The 26,623-nt window shown below is 40.3% G+C and overlaps 1 protein-coding gene across 2 annotated transcripts in view; it reads right to left on the reverse strand.

The window, feature by feature from the left end:
* Positions 1 to 1,504: 1,504 nt before the first annotated feature.
* Positions 1,505 to 26,623, reverse strand: part of WDFY4 (WDFY family member 4) — a 144,955-nt gene continuing 119,836 nt past the window's right edge. Inside the window, exons 52-62 of one of the 2 annotated variants that reach the window (XM_033001780.2) lie at positions 25,901 to 26,054; positions 24,218 to 24,309; positions 17,111 to 17,323; positions 16,418 to 16,565; positions 15,388 to 15,545; positions 13,560 to 13,718; positions 9,470 to 9,649; positions 6,376 to 6,558; positions 5,706 to 5,793; positions 3,360 to 3,471; positions 1,505 to 2,262 (exon numbers count right to left, since the gene is read on the reverse strand). In XM_033001780.2, coding sequence (XP_032857671.2) covers positions 2,196 to 2,262; positions 3,360 to 3,471; positions 5,706 to 5,793; positions 6,376 to 6,558; positions 9,470 to 9,649; positions 13,560 to 13,718; positions 15,388 to 15,545; positions 16,418 to 16,565; positions 17,111 to 17,323; positions 24,218 to 24,309; positions 25,901 to 26,054 — 1,554 coding nt within the window. In that variant the 3' untranslated portion in view covers positions 1,505 to 2,195. Of the gene's footprint in view, positions 2,263 to 3,359; positions 3,472 to 5,705; positions 5,794 to 6,375; positions 6,559 to 9,469; positions 9,650 to 13,559; positions 13,719 to 15,387; positions 15,546 to 16,408; positions 16,566 to 17,110; positions 17,324 to 24,217; positions 24,310 to 25,900; positions 26,055 to 26,623 lie in introns of both variants that reach the window. The other variant, XM_033001778.2, reaches the window with a different exon arrangement.

The following is a 26,623-nucleotide window of genomic DNA, read 5'->3' on the forward strand; positions in this document are numbered from 1 at the left end:
AACCTCATCCTTCTCTTGAACATGTAAGAGAACTGATGTTAGGCACAAGGAGATGAGCCATGAATGGCTAGCCTACAGCTGGCCTCTTATACCAAATAGTCAGGTTGATGTTGAGAGCATTGGAGCCATTTGTGCACCTGTCCAGGCTGCAAAGTAGGTGCCAGTGACAGCTTTAGAAAATAAAGTATCTGCTATTGGCAAAGACAGGCTGCACTAAGGAGACGACACAATTATCAAGATATCAAGATGCATAATAGGTAAATGAAAATATAGAAACACAGGTAGTGAGCTTCTTTCATGGCTCTTCATCACCTTTATAATATTTCAGTAAAGATGTATTCACAGTTGATGGCAGTCCAAGTCTTTCTGTCCATGAATCCAAATCACAGCTTGTTTTTAAGGAATGTGCACAGGGAAGAGGAAAGAAGCAGTGTACTTAATTTTGTTGAGTTCTATGACAACTGACCTTTCCCTAGTCCTCAGGAAAAGGAAAGATGGGCATGGTCCACCTTTGCTCCATAGAGTTACTTTGATTGCAAAAAGATTGGTGTGTTTTGGCCTGTTTTCAGTGTATGTTTCACTGAGCACAGAAAGGATAGTATTTGAATCATCCAGTCATGCACTTGGAGGTTAGAAAGGATAACCAGTCAGGTCATCTGTGGAGACATAATGCAGCCTTCCTTGTATGTCTGCAACATGAGCTAGCCTCTAATTACTACATTTTCCACAGGCAATTACCTCACTCACTGTGGAGGTCTGACCAAGCTGTGAGGTGGGTTGGGGGTGGGGACATATCTCAGCACTCTGTAGGGAAGGAAGCTGTTTGCCATAGGAAGTCTTGCTCATTCAGCAACATAATTCAAAAGAAGAGTCATGAACAAAGCAGTGCCCTAGTTTTTGGCATATAGCAGTTCCTCACATTCCTTGATCTCTGGCTGTCCAGTGCTGCACACATATGGCTTCACTCCTGCAGTGTTAACCAGTCCCAGTGCAGTGGAAATCAGGGAACTCTCCTGGCTCTGTCTGTTCAGGGGTGTGTTTGGTGGTATGAACACAAGAGCCTTCATGGCCATAATGTCCTTCATGTTCTTCCTGGCTATGTCCTGACCTAGTCTGCTGTTCAGGAAGTTGCTTTGCTTAAGTGGCTGCTCAGCTCTTCTGTGTGTAAGATACTCAATTTCTTTACAGGTCAAGGAGAGGCAGGGAAGAGAGGGAGATAAGTTATCAGTTTAGCTCCTTCAAATTCTCATAAGATGTTAAGGAGCTTGATTTTTCACACTTTCTCCAACTCCACCAGGAACACAAATGGCACTTAAATTTATTACACTATAGCCTCAGCCTTCTTATACTATAAATACCAACTTCTATCAAGCAGGGTGATTGTGAAAGTAAACCCTGAAGTATGTCTCATATACTGATATTCCAGAGAAGATTGGGACAAGGCTAGGAAAGAAAGCAGTGGAGGAGGAGAAGGAAAGAATATGTAGACCAGCTGTGCCAGATCTTCATCCTCACCCATTCCATGCATTTTGTCTGCCTTGTTCACTATGAAAAAAAACAAGTCAAAGATTGCACCAAAACACAGGTTCATAATGGGGCTGGATAAAGGCACCACTATCAACCTGGGAATTCTTACCTTCACTCTGCAAATAAAATAGCTTCTCAGATGGCATGCATACATTTTCATTCAGATTCAGGGAAGGAGGAAGAGTAGAAATTGAGATATTAACATACTTGTATGTTAATAAGAACAAAGATACTGCAACAAACTCATTTAACATCTGTTTGAAGCCTCAGTATCTTTTGATCTTATGGTACTAAAATTAGAATATTTTAATGTTATTAAGCTACATTGCTCTTTGGCATAATCAAGGCAGTTTTATTTGCTAGCTATTATTTGTGAAATACAATGTATTATGCCAAATTCAGTATCTAAAATAACATTTAAAATACAAAAGTTTTCCCAGGATGAATACTGCAAAATATCATTGTCTATGTGCACATCTGTCAGTGTCTCTCTCACAACTTTGGAGTTCATTCTCCAATTTCAGACTTTTCTGCAGGGTCAGTCCAACTCCTTTGAGATTCAGCCCCCAACTATAAGCTTCCAGTTTCTCCAATTCTTTCATGCTCTGAAGAGTAAATTTATCTCCATTCAAAAGGCTGAAAAAGCAAGAATTCTTGGCTATTTCTTCCTACCCATCCACAGACCAGCAGTAGATTCTTCCCCAGTCATCACCAACTAGGAGCTTGGAGGAATTTCTTGAGAAAGAAAGCAAAAGAGAAAAAAGTTTAAGAACAAGACACAAATAGAATCAAGGCTTTCTCCTGTATGCGTAGCCATTAGGAGGATACAGGGGATACTCAGGGGAGTAGGTTATCTTTAATGTTAAATTTGAAGAATGATGATATAAAGATTTGTACTTCAAAGACTGAACTTAGAACTGGATCCAAACTCTCCTGGCGTTCAATGGGTTAGCTGTGGACAGTCCAGCCAAATCAGAAGCTCCTATCCTTCTCTGAGACTCTATAGATGTTAATTAATCTGCTAGCCAGATTCAGAATTCAGATTTGTTAGCACACAATGTCATGGCACCAGCCAATGAAATCTCCGCTTCATGCAGTGCCACCAACACTAATGAAACTAACTCTCACCCCCAAACTTTCCCACTTTCAATGCATATAAACATCACACTAAGTACTCTAAATCTGAGCCTGCAGAATATAGGAATTATTTTAGCAACTGTCAAAATTCCAACACCTTTGGAGATAAAGACAGCAACTGTTTTACAGTACGTCGTAACATTCTGGGGCAGGAGATAACAAATATTACAGCCAGATGAAACTGCAGGAAGGGGATTGAGTAAACTAAAACACTGCTGGCTGTGCAAACTGACTGGAGTTTAACAACAAAGTTGTCCTTTGGCCAAAAACTTCCTGTTTACATTTTAAGGAGGTAGTATCTCCAGCAACTCTTAGGATAGCGTTTTTTCTATGGTGCACAGACATTGTAGCAGCTACTGATCTCTACAGCTATTCTGGCCGAAACCTGCTGTTTCTCCTGGTTTGCCTACTATCTGACCACTGACTATCCCAACATCTTTCACTTAATAAAGTTAGCAAGTCCAGCTCCCTGAGTGACTGTGCATTTGGCTAAGAGTGATTTGACTCATATTAAAGAAAAAAACAGGACAAAAAACCCAACAACAACAAAACCCCAAACCTAAAACTCCAGCATTAATAGAAAATCCAGAATAAAATAAAACCCCTGCTGACTTAGTGCAGAGCAATGGAGAGCCCAAGGCTGGCATGCTGCTCTCTGCCAGTCATCAGCTGCAGTGTGAAGGGAAGGACATTACCTGGATACAGCCAGTGCTGTCACTGCTGGGCTGGTCTTACTTCGTTTTCCAGTCAGGGCAAGGCTGGGATTCAGTTCCCGACAGAGAACAAGATGTTTTCCACACTTGTTACCTGTTGTGTTGTTTAAACATAAATATTTAGAAAGTATCTGGGGGCAGCCTGGATGGGATTGTTATTATTTACGGTCAGCAAGTTGTTAAGTTGAGAACAAATATATTTAATCTCAGCCTGTGCTGTTGCAAAATAGGCCCATCCCAATTTAATTTGTGGCTATGATAGTTACATGTGCTGACGTGCGGCTGTATCAATTGTGTGCTAAATTGGATTTGTGTATTATTGCTTTCTAAATTGCATGCCTAGTTCAGCAAAATTGTTCATCAGTTTTCACTGGCTCTATGCTTAATAAGATGCCCCACAATACCTTGCTGCCAGGATATAATACAGCCCATAATTGCCTAGTAAAAAGAAATTACATAAAGCCCCGGTATTATCAACTTACCTAAATCTGCTCATAACAGAACCAATAATTAAATGCTAAGAACATTTCACATACACACACATACATACACACACACCCCTAACAACATAACTCAATCATAGTTACTTTGGTCTTTTTAGTGACTGTTTTTTGTATTAATTTTATTTTCTTTAATGCATAGAATGAGATGTGGGAATATTTGTCCATTTAAAATATATCTGAAGTCATCTTAATAGTTTAAGGGAGCGTATCACTGTTTTGATTACACCTCTCAACTCTTTATTAAAGAACGCTGTTGTTGTACACATCTGAGAACAGGCATCCTTATGTTCCTATGCAAACAGGTGTGCGTGTGTCTACACACCACCAGATGCCTGGGGTCAGTGCATGTCTTCTATGATCCTCTCTGAAAAAGGCACAAACAGGAGTATTCTGCTGTGCTACCATGGGCAGCTTTTAAGTCATTGTTTAGAAAACTGTTTAAGATATACATTTTAAAAATATCTAAAATTTCAGTTTGTTCAAAGATATGCCTGTGCAATTGTACTTGACTAAATATGACATGGAACTATCTGCCACAGGAAGTTATGGACAAGAACTTCAGAAATTCTTAACACAAATTGGACATGTAAAAAATAATCTGCAAAATTATTACAGAATACTACAAGGATTTTGGAAGGAATGTTAAGTCTTTTGTTTTGACTTACAGCAATCTTTGATTAGAGACCACAATGAAACCAAATATGTAGCTACCACAGCCAGACCATCTCACATCTGGCATCTTTGGTGTTCTTGCGCCTTCCCTTGAAACATCTGTCCCTATCTACTCTGAGACATGACAAAAGGTAGGACGGGCATCTGGTTTGGCATTTCCAATATGCCTCTGTATGTATAAATATTTTCACATAGCAATCTAAGTAATGTAGATGTCAAGTTCCACAAACAGCACTTCTGAAGATCTTGGTAGTAGTGGCCAGTTACTGTATATCTTTTTATGCAGACGTTACACCAAAGATCTACATTTATGTAAATTATGTGCCTAAAATTGAAGCTATAGAGAATGTCTGTAATAAAGATCACAGCAAATAAGCAGTGTAAATTATACATCCTAGCACCACAATTCCTTTCTCTTATAAAATGTGCTATGAAGAGAAGCAAGCTGTGCTATTTAGGATGTTCCTTTAAAGCTCCCTGGCAGGTTTCAGCTACTGTATTTGTTAGAACAGAGAAGTAAGCTTGAGCTGTTTTTAATACCAGTCAGCACCGTAGCCCCATCATTTTATTAACCTCAGCTCTGTGAGTACTCCAGAGTATCAGCTCCACAGCTTCACAGCCTTGAATAAGCAGCTCCACGCACTAGGGCGTGCTGCTGGCTTCCCACCAGTTTGAAGGGCCTGTGATCTAATTTAAGGTGGCAGAGCCAACAAACTTCCCCGTTCCATCCCAGAGCAGGATGTGGCACCTCTCACTCCAACATTATGCCAGGATACTTTAGTACAGGCCATCAGCAGAGGTGCCAAGGGAATGGGCTTTCTGGAGCTAGGATAGTTCCTTAGTTTCTTAGGTTTATGCAGAAAGGTGGTCTGTCAAGCTTGATATAACCCATGACAGAACCTGTGAAGAAGCTTTCAGCATCATCCAGGCTGGATGTGCCCATGATACTGTGGCTCAGGGGAGCTTTCTGTCTCTAAGGTACGGCAGTGGCTACTCACTACTTCTGCTGCTGGTTACAGTAACACTTCACCAGTTACCTGCACCATCTCCCCTTCACACCACTCTGCTCACACACACCCACTCTTCTTCCTCACAACCAAAGGTCTGCAGCACACAGTCACACTGCTGTTCACAGCCCCCTCTCTGGTCATACCTATGTTCCCTGGATCTTCCATTGTGCTTCTCTGCGGTCTCAGTCCAGCAGTTTGGTCTGGGTTATTGGTGTATTTGGTCTTCCACAGCTATGCCAGCAAGAAGGTAAAAATGGAAAAAGCATGGATTATAACAATGCAACAAGAGAGAGATGCAGCTGCTGGCTTCCCAGCAAGGGGTGGAAACTGGAATTCTGACATCAGAACAGGATTTCGCAGTCGTCTCCCCTGCCACTGTGCTGCAGGGTGTCACACTGGACAAATATATGCAGGTAGCTGGTGGAAGCTCTTCCACGAGAAGGGATGCAGAACCAGCAGTGAATTTTTGACCCTGAAAAAGTATGACTTAATAAACTGAGCAATGAACCAACCTTCAGAAAACAGACTCTAACATATTTCTGATAGGCAATATATATTTTGCTTTCAAAACCACACCAGAATGAAAAGCACATTTTCAAAACTCTTCCTGAATGGCAAAGACTCCTCCATTCAGAAGGATAAAAGCTGATAGGAAGCAAACATCTTACTCTGATTTTCAGCTTCTGCGCTGTGCTGCCCTATTAAGAAAGTGGCATGAGCTTTTAGTAGCCGTGTCCCTCCATTTAGGATGCAAAATTCTGCCTTTGGTCTACAATGAAGCAGAATTCCCTCTCCTCTCTCCAGCCCACTTACCCTCACAATTCCATCTGTGCTTCCTGTGATGATGATGCTGCGTGTGTCCCAGTCCATCACTTCAGCAAAGCAGCAGCAAACAATACGGCATTCAGGGCTGCAGGTGGTGTTAATGCTTGCAAGAAGCTGGCCATTGACTGTCCACAGATATAGGTAAGATCCAGCACAAGAGATAATATCACCCTGTAACAAAGCAAGAGGCATAGTTTCAAAATCCTACACTCATCCTCCTTACAACTCTTAAGTGCTGATTATAAATTATAGAGCTGCTCTGACTTAAATTATGACCTTTGTTTTGCTTCTGGGCAGATGATGTAAACCAGAGAAAGCAAAAATGGCATTTTTTTCTCATGAAAAATTCTGACATTTTTATATCATAGAAACCCAAACCAACTGTTTCAGATTTAGCAAGGCAATGCAGAAACAAAGTTGGTTTACATTTTTAAAATTAAAACATTTATTTAAATGTTCCCTTTCTATTTTCCAGAAAATCCAGGCTTTTAGTAAAAAAGCAGACTGACAGACTGCCCTAGATACTGTCAGGGACAGGGACTGTGCACTGCCAATGCCTAGCACAATTTCTGGGCCAGGACTAGCGCTCTTAGGTTTTATGAATAAACATTCTCTTAAACAAGGACATGGTGTTCACCTGCTTAGATGTGAAGCATTTGGTTATTTCACAATCCTCCTCTGCCCCTCACAGGGAGCTTAATGTCATCGCATTTTTAGACTGTGTTGCATTTGACCAATGACCAGCTCAGAATTCAGTGGCCTGTGCTTCTGATGCAGAAAACATCCTTTGCAACTGAATCTCTTTTCTCTCCCTGCCGTGTAGACCCATAGTCTTACCACAGACTGCATGTAAGGAGCAAATACACAGGTAATCCCTTAGGGGCAAGAAGCCCACAGAACCAAGAGCCAATGCTGCAATTTGAAATGATCTTAACAGAAGTTCATTTTGATCAAGTTACTAACTGAAATTTCACCTAACCTTTCCACCCTTGATGACTACTAAGAACCAGCTAAATAGAACACCATAAGCAAAGTCATCTAATCCTGGCAAAGGCCTGTGCGCCCTTAAATTAGCAGCATCTGGTTTAAATCAACTAACACCGTACTTCACCCCTGCCTGATCTGGGGCCAGGGCTCTTCACACTGCAGGGCAGAATTCTGAAGATAAACAAGGATAGCACATTCAAAACAGAGTTTTGAAGTAATTAAAGAGATTAAATTTCATCTAACTTATCTGCCTGAGCATACACAATGTCCAGGCATTTGGTAATGATCTACAGTGTTTTTCAGGTCTAGACCAGGATGTAAAACTAACCGAAATCATTAGTTACGTAGTTAATAAGCTTTTACAGTCCTCCTCAGCTTATTAACTTTTTGTGACAGATGTTTTATTTTGTTCCTACGTGATACAAACACCATAAGGTTTGGATCTATAAATGGATCTTCTAGATGCTCAAGCAAATATAAAAACCAACAATCACATAACAAAGAGCTGTATAGGGTTCTTATTTCACACAAGAGTATGTGGTTCAGCAATTTGTATCCTTCAAAACTTTGCTTCAAATCACTCTGAATTTTCCAGAAAAAACCCTAAACATGGTACCAAACATGTAATTTTATGTCAATCAAAATATTTAATTTAGCACAATAGAAACATTTTGTTTCTATCTTCATGTTACAATATACGAATCTACATAGAAAATTTAAACAAAAACACATTTCAGAATTAAGCATCCTCTTCTGCTAACGTCAAAAAGAATTTTTTCATTCACAACATATGGACACTTCCATCTTTTTTCCCCTTGAAGTTTCAGTCATACTTTCCTAAGGTTTTTCCCCGTTTAAATGAATCTTTCTATGGACTACTTTCCAATCAGTTTAATCATTTGCCCTCCAACAAGCTGGAGAACTGCTCTTGGAACAATCACCAGACCGTTCCTGGCAAACCATCTCGGTTTTGGACAGCTCCAGAAGAGGAGCTAACAACTAAAAAGGCTACTGTCAATGGTGGGCTGGTACACAGAAAGGAGGGGACTCCATCCTCTTGGGGTCTCAAGCCCATGCTCTGTGCCAGCCCACCCACCCACTCACTTCTGAATGCTTGGCACTGCTTCAGCTGACTTCATAAGGGACTCCCAGGGTATTTTGAAGTAGCCTGCTAAAGCCACTGGCCATTTTACACTAACCAGGACCCCTAGGCCTGGCAGCTGAGCTGGCACTGAACAGACTACCTAATTCCCACCCCCAATTACTAACCATCAGACTGCATGGTTAATAAAGCTCTGATATGAGATTACTGTTTTGGCACAAACTAAGGTGAGAATGTCTGCCTGGTTTCTTACTGCTATGAACTCAATTTTGCCTCTCTTGGTACAAACTCCAGTACTGGATCCAACCTCAAATTGTCTGAGCAGCTGGAACCCTGCTCTAGTACATTAACAGAGAGAGAAAATACAAATGCACAAGAAACATTTTTTGGGGGTAGAAGTTTGGGAAAAAAAATCTCATCCAGAGTTTTTACAGTAAAATCCAATACAGAGTATTTTACTACCAACATTCATGCAATTCTGTCCAGGCACAGACTACAACAGACTTATACCCACTGCTACAAAGAGTTCCACCTGCACCTGTGAGTAGAAGGGAAAGCAAAAAGCCAACACTGCCATCACAGAGGTGTAAGGTAGTTGCTGGCTGAGGAGGCAGACTGAGGTCTAACATGCCTCAGATGACATGACTGCTGCATGAATGTCAGGAGAAATTAATGAAATAATGGAGGCAATAAGGCTATGAGTGAGACAAATCCAGGAGCTACCAGGATAATACTTCATGCTCCGTAAACCAGAAGTTGTTTAATCCTGCTATCTACCCATCCAAAGATGCTTCTACTTAGCTACTCGGTCTAAGATGTTGCTTTTAGTGCTCGCCTCTCATCATTAAGAATACTATTAGCAATCTCTGTAGAAAGAAAAAAAATCAATGTATCAGACTCTCAGGATGTTTTTATGTTGGAAAGAGCACCCATTAAATTATCATGAAATGTTCATGGATGCATCAGAAGAAAGATGATAAATGAAGATCTTACTGTTGAATTGTTGATGGCAACAGAACAGAGGCTTGCCCCATGGGCAGGAAGCTGGTTTATGTACGTCAGCTGGTTCAGGTCCCAAATGATGCAGGTTCTGTCATCTGATCCACTCACGAAGATACTGTAGGTCACAGATGCAGCAAGGCAGGTCACTGCCTGAGTGTGCCCATACAAAGCCTGGTGGGGAAAAAGCAGCCAATAATCCACAGCAGAGGGTGGCTGACTTACCAGGGAACCACAGTCCTACTGTCATTTTCTTAGCAAGAACAAGCAACCTAGTAATTCTTTGGAGAACTGAAAAGCATATGAAGGGGAAATACCAAAGGATCTTACAGAAGCATCCTTGTTGTCAACTCGTGGTTTAAGAAATTTGAGGCTCCAAGAGATTATATGACTTGCTCCAGATTGCACAGTAACTCAAGGCCCTTGGCATACATTTCAGATTCTATGACAGTGTTTTGTGTTCAGCAACAAAACATCATTTTTCACTTCAGTCCATGCAGTTTTAAGTAAAATTTATGCTTGGAAATTACTGTTTCTCAATATTTAAAAAACATTTTGAAATAAAACTTATCAGGATGTATTTCAGTGACCTTCTCAGTCTTATCTTTCTGGTTTTCTGAACAATAACCAATCTTTCTCTGATTTTTGTTTAGAAGTAAAACAGCATGTGGGGAGAAATTTTGCTTTAAAGCCATATAAGAATTCCTTTCTCTTTCATCATCACACAATGTTTTTTTTTTTTTAATAGGTTACAGAGACATAAGCACTGCCCAGTTTAATTTAGCCTTGTGTAAACAGTTTCATAAAAAAAGACTACACTTTAGGCAATATAATAGCGCAGACAGAAGTAATGCATTGAAGTATATTGATAACAGTTGTTTAATACAGCATTCTCAAGTGACAGCAGTATAGATTTCTGCTGCGTAACCATCATTGACAGTAAAGCCTATAGGGCAACACAGAAAAAGTCCTTCACAGATTTCCTAAAAAGCCTTTCAGGGCTCAGTTTTTAGCTGCCTTACTGTGAAAAATCAGACCCACAAGTTTTAATGTTGGTTTTAACAGTAAATGCCTATTCCCTGCTGCCTTTCTCTATGTGATACAAATTAGCACATCTTCAAGGTCTGTCTTAGTTCAGCATGGAGCAGGAGAGCCACATGTCCTGGGCGATTTTTGCAAACACATCTCATACTCTTTTCCAGTGTTTGACTGTGAGACTGAACTCTTGCTGGCTAACATGTGCTGCCACTAGCCAAGGTTACTAAGACAACAGTATTCAAACATTAATCCACTGGTGAAGGAGCTGAGCTGAAGCCAGCTATCTACTACTGAAGGTGACCTGCAACTGCAAGGGATGAATTTCAGCTTGTGATTTATTCCGTTCACAAGAACTGTTGACTAAAAATACTGGCACAAAATGAGGTCTCCAACCGTGGTTTTCAGAGGTCACAAAATCTCAACTGAGCATAGAAAAGGAGGCTCAGCAATAGCTTTGGTCTGGCTGTAGAACAGTCTCTTTACAAAGGACTGGTCATAATCCAATGCCTGTGCTTGAGAACTGCACAAGACCTCTGCAAAAAGGGCTTTGACAAGGCAAGTTCAAGGGCTCCAAATTTCCTCTCCTTCCTCTAAAGCGTAACAGAAAATGTACCCACTGAGACAGTATCCAAGATGCCATATCAAGCCAAGCTAAGCTCCTGCACCAGTTTTAATAAACCACTCTTTTTTTTTTTTTTTTTTTTTTTTTTTTTTAACCCAGAAAGATCCTACCTGGAAGTGAAGTGCTTTAAATACAACCTGAGTGTGGAAGAGAGGGCTAGACCTGAGCCCAGTTATAATCTCAGCTTCAATCAACCAGTGTCTCAATGCATACCCATGCAAAAACAGTTGCATGCTTTTAGCTCTCTACAGTCTTCTCATTATTGCTCTGCAAAGACTGACAGGTTTTCCCTTAATGGGAAATATCCTGCATCATATCTGCAGAAAGAACTGTGAGGCTTGTCTCCAGAGTGAATTTACAAATCTCAAAAGACAAAAAAGAAGACCAGCTTCACTGCTGGAATGCTTAGTCCATGAAAACTTCAACCAAGTTTGACCATCCAACTTAACTGGCTCACATGGACACACACACTTCACAGCTACGCTCAACACCTCCCTGAGAGGTCTGTGTGTCAGACAGCACAGCTTGCCTGGATGCTTTGCCCAATCTAGTGTTTTACTTGGCACAGAAATTCTGGGGGCTGGATCACACAGATCGCTTTGTTCATGAACACTGAGGGAACTGGTAAATTGTATGGATCAATATTGAGGCTATTATGCTCAATAATTAGTGTTCCACGAAACTGTGGAAGCAGCCCCTGCTAGAGAGGGAAAAGTGACTTTTTCTGATGAAATATAGTTTCTGTACTTTACTACATTCCAAACCAGAATGTGTCAGTCCCATGAGACAGCTGGTAAGTGAATAGCATCCACTTTATAGCACATCAGCTTTACTTAAGCAAAGCTCAGTCTCTCAGGAAAGATGATACAAATTTTTTTGTTCAGCAGAAAAAGCAGCCACCATGAAACAGTGAATTACATGAAAGCAGCAAGTAATTCACTGGAAGACATTTAGAATAATAGTTCAAATTTACATCTATGCCAGACAGTCATCAAAAAATAGCCTCTGCTAGCAAAGAGAAGGAAAAAGTACAGAATTTGTCATTGCATGATCTCATGCCACTTTGTGGACTTTGACCAGATTAATCACAGTGGAACACATCAGCAAAACTCATTTTAGATTGTTAAAGAGAAAGATTATGTTGGAGATAAAAGACAGCCTATTCAAACAGTTGCCTGAAACTCAAACTGACCCCTTGACTGGTATAATTTTGATATTGATGAAGATTACTGCTTATACTTTTCTCTACTGCTGTTTATTCCATTTCTGTGTCCATGTCCTGGTTTGGAATAATAACCGGCTGGATTAAAAGGTCATCACTGAAGATCTTGTCTCATATTCCTGGCTTCTTCTCAAGCAGGAAGCATCATAACCTCAGAAAAGAAACTGCTCTAAACACAGTTTCCCCCTTAATTTCAACACACAAGAATTTCAGATAAATGAAGATCTAAATACTTCTCTGGCATCCTAACAGACATTGAAGTTTTCACATCATTTAATGACAAATAAAATAATGTTTTGGCTCAGGGTATGGAAAGCACTGAAATATCTTCTGAATATCCCTCCAGAGCAAATGGACAGAAGAATCTTCTAACACTTGGAGACCTTCATGACCAGTGAACCCTTTATTAGTTTGCCTAGAAGTAGCAGAGTGGTTTCTGTCTCTTGATTTCTTAGGGAAAAAAGGGTCCCATACTGCCTTTCAGATATTACAGAAGAGTACTGTAGCTTTACTTGTAAATCTGAGAACTCACCATAGCTGAACCACATAAATCTTGCAAGAGAATTCACATTTGTAAATGAAATAACATTTATACAGCTGATTGATGACTATAGATGAGCTCCAAGTCCACAACTACTATAGGACTTCAGACAAGAATGATACACAAACTGTATCATTCTTATTGGATGCACCCCTACCTCACAGAGTGACAGATAAACCTTTTATGTTCTGAATTCAGGTTGAGAGAAAAGCATAAAGAACTTTGCCTAGCTGAGCCTTCATCTCCATCAGCTAAGTTTTAAGGTTGTTTTGGAGATCCTGTCCGTTGCTGTAGCAGCCCAAAAAACCTATAAGCATCTCCAGGTGATAGTGGTTTTTGAAAATAATCCAAGGGTTGCCTGCACTTCAAGTGAGGAGAGCATATGCCTTATCTTCACTGTTTCTTTGACCATGACAAACTTTGGAAATGCTATCAAAGTGGAAAAAAAAAACCCAAGCAGAGTTCATAACTATAAGCTGTGGGTATAAGGCATACCTGCTCCTGACCTTATAACAGGCTGTCACAAGATTCTGCTGATTATTGGGGTTTTTCTGCCTTCTTGATTCACTCAGAGGTATTTTCTCTACCAGTCACCTGAGAGAAAGAAACTGATCTTTTGGTTTTCATTACGTTTCCATAGCAAAAGAGCCACAGTACTGACCTGTCTCAAGTTGAGGCATTTCACTTTGTCCTTGACCAAGGAAAGTTCCCAGACACACACAACCGAGCTTGTTCCAGATGTGATTATGGTAGTTGCTGAAGGACATACAGCGCAGAGGCACTTTCCCCAGTCTGCCATGCACTCAAATGTAGTCACATTCTGTACAAAAAAGCAGCTTTAAGTCAAATGCTCATCTGGTGATATCATGCATTTATTAGTACCAAATGGAAGATTCGATTTTCAGAACTGAGCCTCCATTTCTTCAATTCCAGGAAAGAAAAGCTCATCTTAACCAGTTTATGCTTACAGCACAGCTGCATACATACACGTGTAGGTTGTGGCTGCATGCAGCTGTGCCATCCTCAGAGGCCAAACAGGAAAGCTGGACAAAGGTCAGCGTCTTATATCTTAGGAGGCCTGAGTCCCAATCCCTCTTGTGCCACAGACTTCTTACATAATTTCAGGCAAGCTCATTCTGCCACCATATAGTGGCAGAATGCAAACATTCAATGTAGATTAAAAAGAAAGCTCAAGCTGTGATGGCCACTACTAAGAGAGTTAGTGTCAGGCTCTGCAACCCTCCTCCTCTTACTTGTATTGAAAAGCCAAAAGCCAAAGCACTTGATTCTGTTCTGAGTCAACAACTCTGTTAGCAGCACCCAAGCCAGCCTAAACTTAGGTCAGGTCTATTACACATTGCTACAGTTATAGCACAAACATCCGTCTGCTCACATTCTGCACTAGCTCTCTCCCACACAATGGGGACAACACTACGGTGCTAATGCTTCTGGTGGAGCTGGATGGCACAGCTACAAAAACTATACAACCAACAGAACAAACCTTTACCCACTTACAAGGACAAAAATTTCTTTTAAGCTCATGTCCAGAGGCACTGTTGACAAGGAGAGAACTGAAGTTGGATTCCCAACTACTTCTCACAGTGACTGTGTAATCACATTCACTATGCTCAGTGTCATTAGGTTCAGTGACACCCTGACTTTTGAAAAGACAAAACAAATATTTTTACCTACAGCAGCATTCTGAATTGCTAAGCACTGATTTGAATTGAAATCAATGGAGAAAAATCAATAATTTTATACAGGGACTAGAAAGTAAAATACATCTCATGTTTTTTTCACTTTCATTGACTGTGGGTATGTTTGTAAAAATACAATGATGTAGCTTGCACCAATACCCAAGTCAGTATCTTGCTAAATGATGTATTCTGCTATTCTAGTTCCCAAGCTAACTCAGATGTCTTTGCATGTCATAACACCGTCCCAAACACATACAAAAATCAGTGTGTTTGTGATAGAGGAAGAAACTGGATCTGTCAAGTACCTTAACAAGCAGTGAGATGACATTGCTGTTAAAAAATCAACAGTCTAAGAGTATTAACTTTCCAGAACAGAAGACAATATTTTGAATGAATGCACTGGGCTAAGCTTGGGAGCCAGAGGGGAATTGACAGATGGTCCTATCTTAATTCCAGCAAAAAGTTCTGCACAATGAAATTTCTAATCAGTGGCCAGAAGACCTTGTATTGTCCTTACAGCCTATGAAGTGGGGCTTCTCCTCCATTTTGATGGACAACACAGGCACTGGAAGTAAAACTTGAGGTAATTTAGAGGGGAAAAGCCACATTTTTGAGCAGTGTAGAATGACTTCTGGGTTATCCAACTTGAGATTGCTCAAGAGGCTTGACTGTGAGAAAGTCATATACAGCATCCTCTGAAATCAGCTCCCCAACAGCCTCTGAAATAGGTGCCCAAACCAGCCAAAGACTGTAACATACCATTTCTGGAATTCTTAGACTTTTCTTATTTACCTTCTCAGACCCATAGTTGCCACAGCAGCATGTGAAGTCCTCAAATCCCCAGCAGAATGTTTTGCTCCAAATAGGAGGAATCAAAACTTTATTTTTTTCGACAGCCAGAATGCCTTTCTCAGTATGAACAATGTGCCCAATAGCTCCCTTGGGATAGTCTGACAAGACAGAGAAGATACTTAAGTCTGTTGTTTTTAGAGCACTTATGTTAACTTTTCTCCTTGCATAGCTTGTGTGGTGAGGCTGGCAAGTCCCACAGCTGGGCTCAGTGCTGTGGCCAGGTCCACAGACAGAAATCCACTCTACAGCTGAGATTCCAGACAGAGAGTGGAAACACTCCTCTCCAATGGAGCACATAAATCCATGCAGTCGGAGAGATGGGCTCCAAAGGAGGGGATTTAATGGCAGTGTCATTAAGCTCCTTTTCACTGGCAGACTGCCTTATGCCATGCACTACAGAGGATGTTGGGCATGTCACCAACAGCCTCTGTAGTACAGTTACGGGACTTCACTGTTCCCACAAAGATGTGTGATGTAAAGAACACCACCACGGGATGAAGAAGTAGACACACTGAAATTTTCCAGGCTTCTTCATGGTAAGAAAAGTAGCAGACTAAGAAAAAGATGAAGAAAAAGAAGATTTAAAGATCAAGAAGTAGAGAAAGACAGACAGACAATTTACTTTGCTGTTGAATATAAAAAAGACAGAATGCAAATGTAAAATAGTGAGTTTTATATTTCAATTTAATATATTCAGAATGTAGAAGAGAAAAGATTTAGGTGTCTTGAAAAAAAAATCTGTTCTGAACTCTAGAGCGGAAGTTTCAAGGTTTCTCCTGAATATTTGAGTGTTTTCAATGTCCACTCACAATACACACACACACAAATAACAATTGGCAGGAGGGATAATCATTTTACCAACTCATACAAAGATGTGTGACTATTTTCGTGCTCTTGAAAATCCAGATTCACCCTATCCAAGAATTCTGTACTTATTAGCTCAGAAAATGGAGCACAGCACCTGCAGCACCTTTTATTGTAACTGGTGAGAGCTTCAGATTTTGCAGGCTGCTCATAAAAGGCGGAAGAATTCCACTTGAGTGAAGGGACAGCACAATCTCTCTTTCTGATGAACTTTTCCCTTGGGCATTCCTGGATGGATGTGGTTTTGTGAAGAGCTAGAACAAAGGAATGGCATTGAAAAATGAATCTGTATTTGCCAGATCATGCAGGAGAGACATCTGTTTAGCTCCTCAATCATAGACTTGGAGACTATAATACATGAACTTCTCTATTAAAAGAATATCTTATCCTTATTACATTTTTCATCAGACTACATCCCTTCCTCACAGACACAGGAAGATAATTGCAGCAATTCAGGAGAAGAGCGACAACTATAGGTGAAACTTTGAGCTGCTTTTATTGACTGTACCCATTCCCAGACCAGTGGTTACTCATGTGACTGTACTGAAGGAGCAGAACCCAGATTTGATGCCACAACTGTATGGCATACAACAGGAACAGTGTGATCAGAAAGTGGAACCATGCACATGTGTATGAGTGCATACTGATGTAGTACACACTCTGGAGAACTCTGTAGCCCATCTTTCAGCAGATTTAAATCAGAAAATGTCTCTGATTTAAGTTTCTATTCTTGCTTTCCAGTAAAGATACTACAGGATCAAAATAAATTATGTTCTCTGCTCTCATAACAAAATGGTACCTGCTTTGGTATCTGTCCAAAGTTGCTGATAAAACCCAGGATAGTGCTCTTAATCAGAGGATCTTTAATGTTGTTGAGGTCCATCTTGTCTCTATAGAAGTAAGGATGGTAGGTGTTAACTGCCTCCACCGCAGCTGAGCCATGTTGCTTATGGCCAAAAATCAGATCTATCCAGCGATGGAGGTGTGCACTGACATAGTCACTTTCCAGTGCCTGAAACCAAAAGAAAATTAATTCAGTAGAGTGTACCCATTACAAATGTATTACCCCTTTTCAATCCCTGCTGGAGACTTAAATTCTCTGGAAGTGAATCTTCACACTCTCAGTTTCTCCCATACCACAATTCTGAGCACATCCTCACAAAACATGACCAAAGAGAAGTAAGCTGGATCCCCACAAGAAAAGGAAGGACAGAGTGCAGCATGCCTGACTTGACATCAGGAGCAATATCCTCAGAGATGACACAGGCAGTTTCCACAAAACAAAAGGCAAGCACCCCACAGATCTTAGCACATTGTCCAGCTTCCAGCACACATTTAAAGCCTATGCTATCGTATCTTCACCAATACCGTTACAAGATGGTTTAAATGAGCAAAACATGTTAGCATTCGGTACCACCATTTGTCATGGTCGAGACAGACAAAACTATGGTCAAGACGGACAAAGACAGATTCTTCTTTAAAGCAAGTTAACAGAAAAACCAAAAGCCACCCAAAAGCCCCCCAAACCCTTTATGGCTCTCCTCCTTTGTTCCTTTATACTTTTTCTACAGGTTGTACAGATTTTCCAGACCGCCTACTGACACGCTCCTTCATGTATGTGTTCATACATAGCATGTTTATGGAAATGAACCCTGGCTCTTGCCTGGGCAGAGAATTTAATAAGCATAAGTTCATCACACAAGTGCAGTAAGATGAAAAGTTAAAAAGTTCAGGCTCCCAAGCTTTCTAGTATCTCTATCCACCTAAAACTAGTTCCAAGTACAGAGTTAACAGTTCTCCCGATGTGTGTCTTTTCTTATTGGTTCAGAGTTGTTATGCTCTCTTACTGCAGTCGATAAGCTTGCTCATCTTGCAGCTCCTCCTGTTCTTGTTTGCTCTCTCAGGGGTAGTTTGGAATCCTTTCAAGGTTGAAGTCATTCCTTCCCAGGGCCTCAGTCCAGCTGAGGTCCCCCACAACCATTTTACTCTATAGATAAACCACAGGTGAATTTCTATTTGTAGAAACATGACTTAGTTATGAATCACACTGAGTAGCAGAGTCGTTATTTGAGATGATACACATAAACGTAGATTGGAAAGGGAGATGGCTAGCAGAGGGGTTTTATGTTGGGTCTGAACGATAGAGCAGGAGAGGCTGCATGCCATGAACCAGCAAAGAGAATGTAGAGCTTGTAGCGAAATGGCAAGGGATGCTGTAAGCCAAGACAGGGAGGGGTTTTGCAGTAGCTGAGTTGGGGTGCAGTGGGGCAGCTGCATGACAGAAACTTCAAGACTGCCTGGGTTTGGTCAACAAACATTTTGCTACCCTCGGAGGGCTTAAGCAGAGACAGTCACAGCACCTGGTTTCCTCATCTTGGAAAAACTCAGGGACTGAACTTTTTTTTCCCCAAAATAAGAAATGGTTAGCTTTAATCAGATTTGTCACCCATAGTGACAGGTGTGTGGATTAATGGGACCGGAATAAACAATTACTACTGAAGAAGACTGGGAGGGATGCTACAAGGCAATACACATTCACTCCAGTGTCCATGGAAAGCTCCATGTGATCATAGTGGAAAACTTGTGCTTGTAAAATCCAGACAGCAAGTTCATAAGCTGTGGACACAACTCTGAGTTGAACCTTTGCCCACATCCAGGTTAGCCAACCTTACCCACAAGGCTTAACTAAATGTTACTGTCCTGCCATCACCTGCCTCACCAAATTTTTATGCATTCCCAAATGGTCTTGCCCAATGATTCAAGCAGCAGTGTAAGCATTATTAAAAATACTTTCCTATCTCCAAATCATTTGTCTGGGCAATACTCCCTGATGCTCAGTTAAAGGTCTCCCAAGCAGACTATCCCACCCAAAGCACAGCAGAAATAAACAAGCTAATGGGATCCAGAACAATGGCTCATTTCACAGAGCAGACAGTTAGCCCAGTGCAGCTGGTTTAAATGACCCTGCCCACAGCTATAATGATCACAGGGCAGCTCAGAGAACAAGCATAGCATACAATCTGTCCCCTGCAAACAACAGGAAAACACTTATGAACAGACTCAAAACTCATCCTCATTAATAAAAGCAGTTAGTCCATGAATTACAAACTGTAAATTTTGCCTGGCATCACTGCCAGAGCAAAACAAAGCAACCAACACAGCTGTAGCTGTGCAGCCTCTCAGTATTTCACTGAGCGTTATGACAAGCCCAACAAGTGAGGGAGAACTTGTGGTCTAAGGATGAAGTAAATAAATGTCTTTAGTAGACTAGATTCCTAACTTATTAAACATGAAACAGGGAGCCACTCAGAGTTTTATGTCAAGAACAATTATTTGCTCTCATATTCTTTAAAGCAATAACCAAACCTCAGAACAATGTTGACCTGGGTCTCTGATGCATGAAACTCACTGTGAAGACTCCTAAAAATGACCATGATACCAGTAACACATACATCCAGTCTTGTGGATGATTTCAGAGGAGACTGAAACTCTCATGGTTTAGAATTCAAGATCTCTAACTCTTCACTTCAGGGTTAGATGAACTTTCCCAGGAAGGCTAATCAACTTTTTTTCCACTGCAAGATTTCTTGCACCCTCCTGTGTAACACCTAGTAATAACTAAAGTTGAAGAGTGAATATTGCACTGACTGTACATGAGGTCTGATCAGATCTGGCTAATCGTGAAGAACAGGAGTCTTAAACATGATCTTTCTTTTGCTAAACTGCTCTTATTTGAGATTTGAATTAATTTGTAAAAGTTGTGTGGCTTTATCAGTTGTGCCAATGTTATCAAACAGTGCAGCTCAGTGGAAGCACGTCTGTAGAACAGAACAGATGGCACAGAGGGCCCCGTATCCACATTATGTGCACTGTGGGGGCTTTACTTCATACTAGATCTAGTCTGCTCCCACAGGCTGAATGCCACCAACATCTGGAGTGCACAACCAGAATGCAACTTTTGGTTTCGTTACATCCAAATCAAATCTAGTTCACATAATCTGAGATCACTCTACAATGAGAGCAAAACCATGTTAAGTAAGAATGATTGATAGATTCATTTCCAAATCGTACTCTTACTCTAAAGTACAAGGCAAAAGCAGATGTACACCATTGTATCTAAGTGCCTTCAGAGTGCTCACCATTACACAAGCAGTAAGGAGCAGAGCTCAGTACTTTACACTCCAAACAAGCCATCATATAGGCAACAACATTTCTCCCTTTGTTTTCATTTAAGAAATATCAGCATAAAATTGCAACAGCTTTCAGGCATCCATGGATTTTTGTCTGCAGTGCCTCTGTTAGGGAAGGACAGTGTTGTCTTTCCCATGTTTGAGAAACTGGAGAACAGATACTAAACACCTTGGGAGGTCACAGAGAGAGCATGAGATTGAGCAGAGAAAGGAACCAGAGAGCCCCAGAATCTCCATGCCTTCATTGGAGTCACTGGGGAAGACCAGGGAACTGTATGTTTGACCTCAGTGGCCAAAACATATTTGCAGTGGGTAGCAGAGTTGCTGCCCTGCAAAGGAAGGAATTGGACACTCCCTAGACTGAACTCTTAATTTTAGCAGGGACTGTGCTTTGAGCAGGGCACACAGCACTCACTTAGGATCTCCTTCCTCACAGTAGATCTATCATCATGTGCTTACAGGCACTGTCAAAAACTGAGGTCTCTCTTCCCTTCCACTATTTTTCAGTGTGGCTAGAGCTCTGAGCCTCTGAATCACTCTTTAGGCAGCTTCAGAGATATCCTACTCAGTAATACCTATTATTATATATGTACGGTAGATTAAGCAGTCTGAACATGGCTCTTCACTTCATGGTTAGATGTTCTTTGGCAAAGATGTTCTCTCCTTATCCCCTCAAGCTAATAGTTTGCAAAAAGGCAGGGGACAGAGAGAAATGGAAGCTAGGTTCTGGGAAAATTTAGACAGTAAACAGTGTTTTCTTTCCAAATCAGAACAAAAAACCCAACTCTCAAGTTTTCTCATGTATTAAAATCCATTCCTTCCCCCTCCTCCCTGCCCAATTCTAAATTTCGAAAAATTATATCCTTTTATTTTAGTAATATTGAAGCTGTATACCATACAATATTAGTTATAACAGCTACATCATAAAATAAAATATTTTCATTTCAGCCTGTAATCTAATATATACGTTGCAATGAAAATATAATTCTGAAATGTTTTGATAACAAATATAGAAAGTTGAAATGATTTATTGAGGCATTTTCTTGTTACTACTGACACACTGCCTTCTCAACCTGACTAGTTTTCTGCTGAAAAGCTCTTCCATACATTTTTTTCCTAGGCAGGTCTACTCACTGTGTGCTTGTCAGCACAGTAATACTGGGCTGTGGTCTGTTACACAGGTAACTGCTACAGAAATACAAGGTAAAACAAAGAACAAGATTAATGTAGCTTCTGTAAAGGGACTGATTAGTCACTGAATATGCTGTGAATTCAATGTACTGGCCTAGGTTACTAAACTGTCCGGCAGCACAGCACTGAGCCAAGCTACTAGTCATGGAGACACTTGAGACCTGCTAATAATAGTAAGCAGCTATTCTTCACACCACATAACTAGGAATATCAATTCACAAGCTTTTATGTATTGAGGCAGGATTCTGGGACAAAAAGTGGTAGGTGACTCCTTTCAAGCATTTTCAATATTATTGAAAACAACATTTTTAATAAGTATATACAAAAGTTATCAATTTAAAACCAGGTAAAATAGCAAGATAGGAATTTAACTTATTTTAAATTTTATTTTAACATTATTGTTCTTACACAGATTTAAAGTGAAATGTTCAGGTCATGAATTCACAACAGACAAAATGGAGCCTCTTAATCAATTAAACAAAAAAAAATAAATATTTCACTATGTATTCAACAGTTTTGAAGAAATAAAGGCAGGACAACTGCACAAAAAAGTGAGTAAGCACAGGTTTAGATCATATCCCTGTTCACTCACAGGAGTAACCTGAGCATGTGTGAATGAATCCAGAGTTGAACAGGCTCACTCTCATTCTCAGTTATTCACAAGCCAAAGTGTTTGCAGCATCAGGAACTTATACAGACAGCATGGGATGCGGGTGCTACAAAGCACTGACTTGTCTTTGGAATATAGTGTTAACAGTTAAGTCTTTGCAAGATATGGAGATGATACACACTACCAGGAGCCTGTTCTCCTTAAACTCGTTTATAATAGAAGAGAGCTTTCTTCAGGATGGATTCACAGCCCATAGACCAGCTTATAAAAGATTCTTTTTGTTGTTTTTTAAACATGGATAAAAACAGCATTGCCAAACATGGGACTAAGGCTAGATTACTGACAGCACCCAGATGGCTGCAGAGAGAAAGAGATGTAAGAAGAGGCCAAAATAAATAAATCAGACAGACACATGGGGTCTCAAGAGGGAAAGGATAGATGCTTTAGGTATGAGGAGTGGAGCCATACAGAAATTCAAAATATAAGGGCATGGGAAAGGAGATTTGTATGTACTGTCAGACAATGAATATAGTCCCCTTCCAGTTGTCTCTGTACTGATTTGAAACAAGGTATCAGGACTTCAAAAAGAATGAGATGAAGATCCAAGAGAATGCCCAAGAAAAGCATGTAAATGATTTAGTAGTATGGACAATCACAGAAAGTATAAACGCTGAATGCAGCACAGAAGTGCAAAAGAAGGGACATGAAAGTAGTAGTAACTCAATGGGAGCATGGAGGTTGCTGTCAATGGTTAAGAGAACAGTGGAGAAAAGAATATTTACAAGACAAGAGTATGACTCTGTTTTGTTCAAAACAGGAACAAAAAGTTAAGACAGTCAGTAAGTAGGTCAGAGACAGGATTTAAACCAGCATTTGGAGAGGTCAGCTGAAGAAAGGCTTATTTAGAGATATCAAAATAGAGAAGATGGTTGTATCCACAGGTTTGGATACAATCACCCACAAAGTGATTACAGAGTGAAAGCTGAACACCCAAGGACAGGACCTGTGTAGCATAGGAGAGGTGAGAAGAGCACACTGAGGCAGAAACTGAAAGTACACATGACAAACCAGGATGATGAAATGCCCTGAAAATCATTGGCTATTTTTTTTAGTCCCACCAATGGCTAACATCTAATCATCACAATTCTTGTACATAGCAACAATCTACATGGACTTACAAATACAGATTGGCTCATTTTGCCGGAGGAAATCTGATGAGATAATGCAGGGGCACTACAGTACAGCCTGTTCCCTTTTCAGCTCTACCAAAAAGACAAATGTGCACCAAGATATTCTGCTCCAAAGCCTGCATTCAGTGCAACAGCCTTCATACAGAATTGCCTTTGCACTCACTACTATGTAGCAGGTGACATCATACAGAAGTTAAGACTTTATAACTATTAACAGATAGCACTAACTGCAGTAAGTCTCAGGACCTTAGAGCTATTTGCTTTCAAATTGCCAAGGCTGATTCCATTAAAGGCAGGAAATCACATTAGGTTTTTCCCCCCCAAAATTAGAAAAAATACTTGTAGTCCTGGAATGACTTAGAGATGGAGGTAGATGGTTTAAGTAAACACACAGCAACAACATGGAACACACAGCAACAACATGGAACTGTATGCATATAAATGTCATGTGCATGAATTATGTTTTGTTCACATACACTTAAGGGCTGAGATAGATCCATGCCACAGATCTAGATACAAATCTTACCTGGTCTGAAAAGCTGGCCTTGATTCAGGGTGAATTGTTAGGCAGACAAGTAGACATGCAAAGTTCAAAACGCGCACAAACTCTGTAAAGGCAGGATGCTTTTGGATCTAACATTTTAGTTTGTGCCTCGGGCCTTCAGAGTTTCATTTTCACTGGGACTCAGATCAGCATTTTGACACAAATCTTGATATTCACTGACCTGTCTGTGCAGGAGAATGAATTTATGGGGGTCTCCATCTGCCCAAGGAGGAAGCTGCACATCTCCCAGCACTGTTCCGTCCTGCATGCAGCCTGCAGGAATTACAAAGGGAGAATTAAAAATGGGAGTCACACACACTGCAAATAAGAACAGCTTTTCTACAACACTGAAGTCAAAGGAAATTGTGGTGATTTTCACACATGCAGTATCAGGATCTACATTAAATATAGTGCCATAGAACACTGCAGAACCAATTTCTCCTGGGATTTATAATACAGTAATAAAGCACTGAGAAGATGTTCTAGTAACTGTCACTAATACAGTAAAAATATGCACGTCCTCAGCCCAAATCATTTTAGCACAGGCTGAAAATTCAGACAAGACAAACCTGTTGACACAACTTTCATTTTATACATAATCCTGTGGGCCTAACTGCCAAATATTCCTACTAAAATAGCCACTGAGAGGGATTCTGTTCTCAAGTCCTTTGCAATCTGATTCCTTTTAGAAGGTGAGCATATGTTCTTAAATCAGAGTACAGTGTTGCACAACTGGATGAATTCAAATGTAAGTTGAGGCTCAGGTCTGGGACCACAGGTTTCCTTACAGGGTAGCACTGAGCAGATTTAGGTTCTTGGTTTTACCTTTTGTAAAATCTTCCTGTATTATTTGCTCAACATTGGCAATATTTTAGTGACTATTTTAGGTCCCTCCCCTTGATTCCACTCAGGTCAGTCTGGATCTTGATTTCAGCTAAGCTCTGTTTCTTGGCCTCCCTTCAGGATAAAACTACCCCAAATATTTCTTATCTTTTAACAATCTTCTAACATTTTTTTCCCATTCTGCTCTTTTCTTAGCATGTCTCATTTCACTGAGATCTTAAATACAATTATAGGTAGACCTCAATACCCTGGGTGAAGTTGCTTTTGCCATCACCTATTTAGGATGACTCTTAAGGTATTTTTCCTCTGCCTTAATTGTTAACCAACCTGTGTTCACTACAAAAATCAGCTTTACATTGAAAATTATGTGAATTTCCTGTAAAGTGAAGTGCATCAGGACTTCCATGACTATTTCTGAATACTATTTTTTCTGGATTTTCTCTGACTCTCCATCACTGATGCAGAAAGGTCTAGAGACAGCATACATTCAGAAGGGACTGTGGTGCTGCTTGAGGCCAGGTACAATATATCAAGTTCATGTGACTTGTGCAGAACCTTTCATGATGACAGTGAGGACATTTGGCAATTTTAAGCACCAGAGACATGAGATTTAAAAAAAAAAACTTTCACCATCATCATTTAACAATTGATCCATCTCCAAAAGTCAAATTAATATGTTGTTCATAGCCACGTAGATGTGATGATACAGACTGAATTTTCAGAAGCAGCTAACTACATTGCTTATATCAAAATCTGCCTTTGTTTGGCAAAGTGTGTAATTCCTTTGCATAGTAACTACAACCCTTTCCGAGATGGAAACTTGGTTCTTCTGATATCATTCAGATACCAGAAGCTTGTATTCTTATAGTCTTATTTTAATAAAAATTGATCTTTCATTGCTAGAGGACGTCATCAGTCCATACAGTCCAGGGACCAACTCTCAACACATGATCTGTATCTTTTCCCTTGGCAGGATGCTGGCAAGCAGAGAGGGAGCACTGAAGTCCCTTCTAGAAATTACCAAGTTCAAAGTGATTTGCATTGGTCAGGAATTCTGGCAAGTAGAAAAATTCAGGGATGAGTTCCCTGACATCACTCATGTTGTCTCTTGATGCCGATTCCCATGTGCCCTTGACACTGTGAAACATCCTGTCTGCAACATCAAAACTCCCGCCCTGTGAAATGGAGACAGACAAAAACACTGCAGTGTGAATATTCTGTTAATACATGAATATGTTAAATGTTAAATAAAAAGCAGATGCAGAATCTTAGCCAATTCTACAATAATCACCTTATCATACGTTTGATTAAGTGATATCTCAAGATCTGTCCAGTTTTATTTACTGTGATCTTATATTTGGGGCTGCCTTAGTCCTGATTTGTAGATATGTAGGTTGAGAATATCATAAAGCTTGGAGTCTAAGCATAGCTTGCAATAACACAGAAGCAAGCAGAAGTGATCATGGGCAACTTGAGAATATCAGCATACCAATTATTAATGCTTCTGAAGGCAATTCATTCCTCTCATCCCAAAGCAATTTGCAAGCAGTGGACACAAATTCAGTGTTTTCATTTCAGTTGTGACCCAAATAGTTGTGAACAATCTTATGTGCAATTCTCCTGAGAAAAACCTTTGGGGAAGCAGGGGTACCACTAAAATAATATTCATCAGATCCAGGCAAACAGGAAAGGTCCAGTGGACAGCAGCCTGCTGGTACTGTTCATTTCTTATGGGAAGGAAGGA

This window comes from Tyto alba, unplaced genomic scaffold, assembly GCF_018691265.1.
Source record: "Tyto alba isolate M040663 unplaced genomic scaffold, T.alba_DEE_v4.0 Super-Scaffold_1, whole genome shotgun sequence".
NCBI lineage: Eukaryota > Metazoa > Chordata > Aves > Strigiformes > Tytonidae > Tyto > Tyto alba.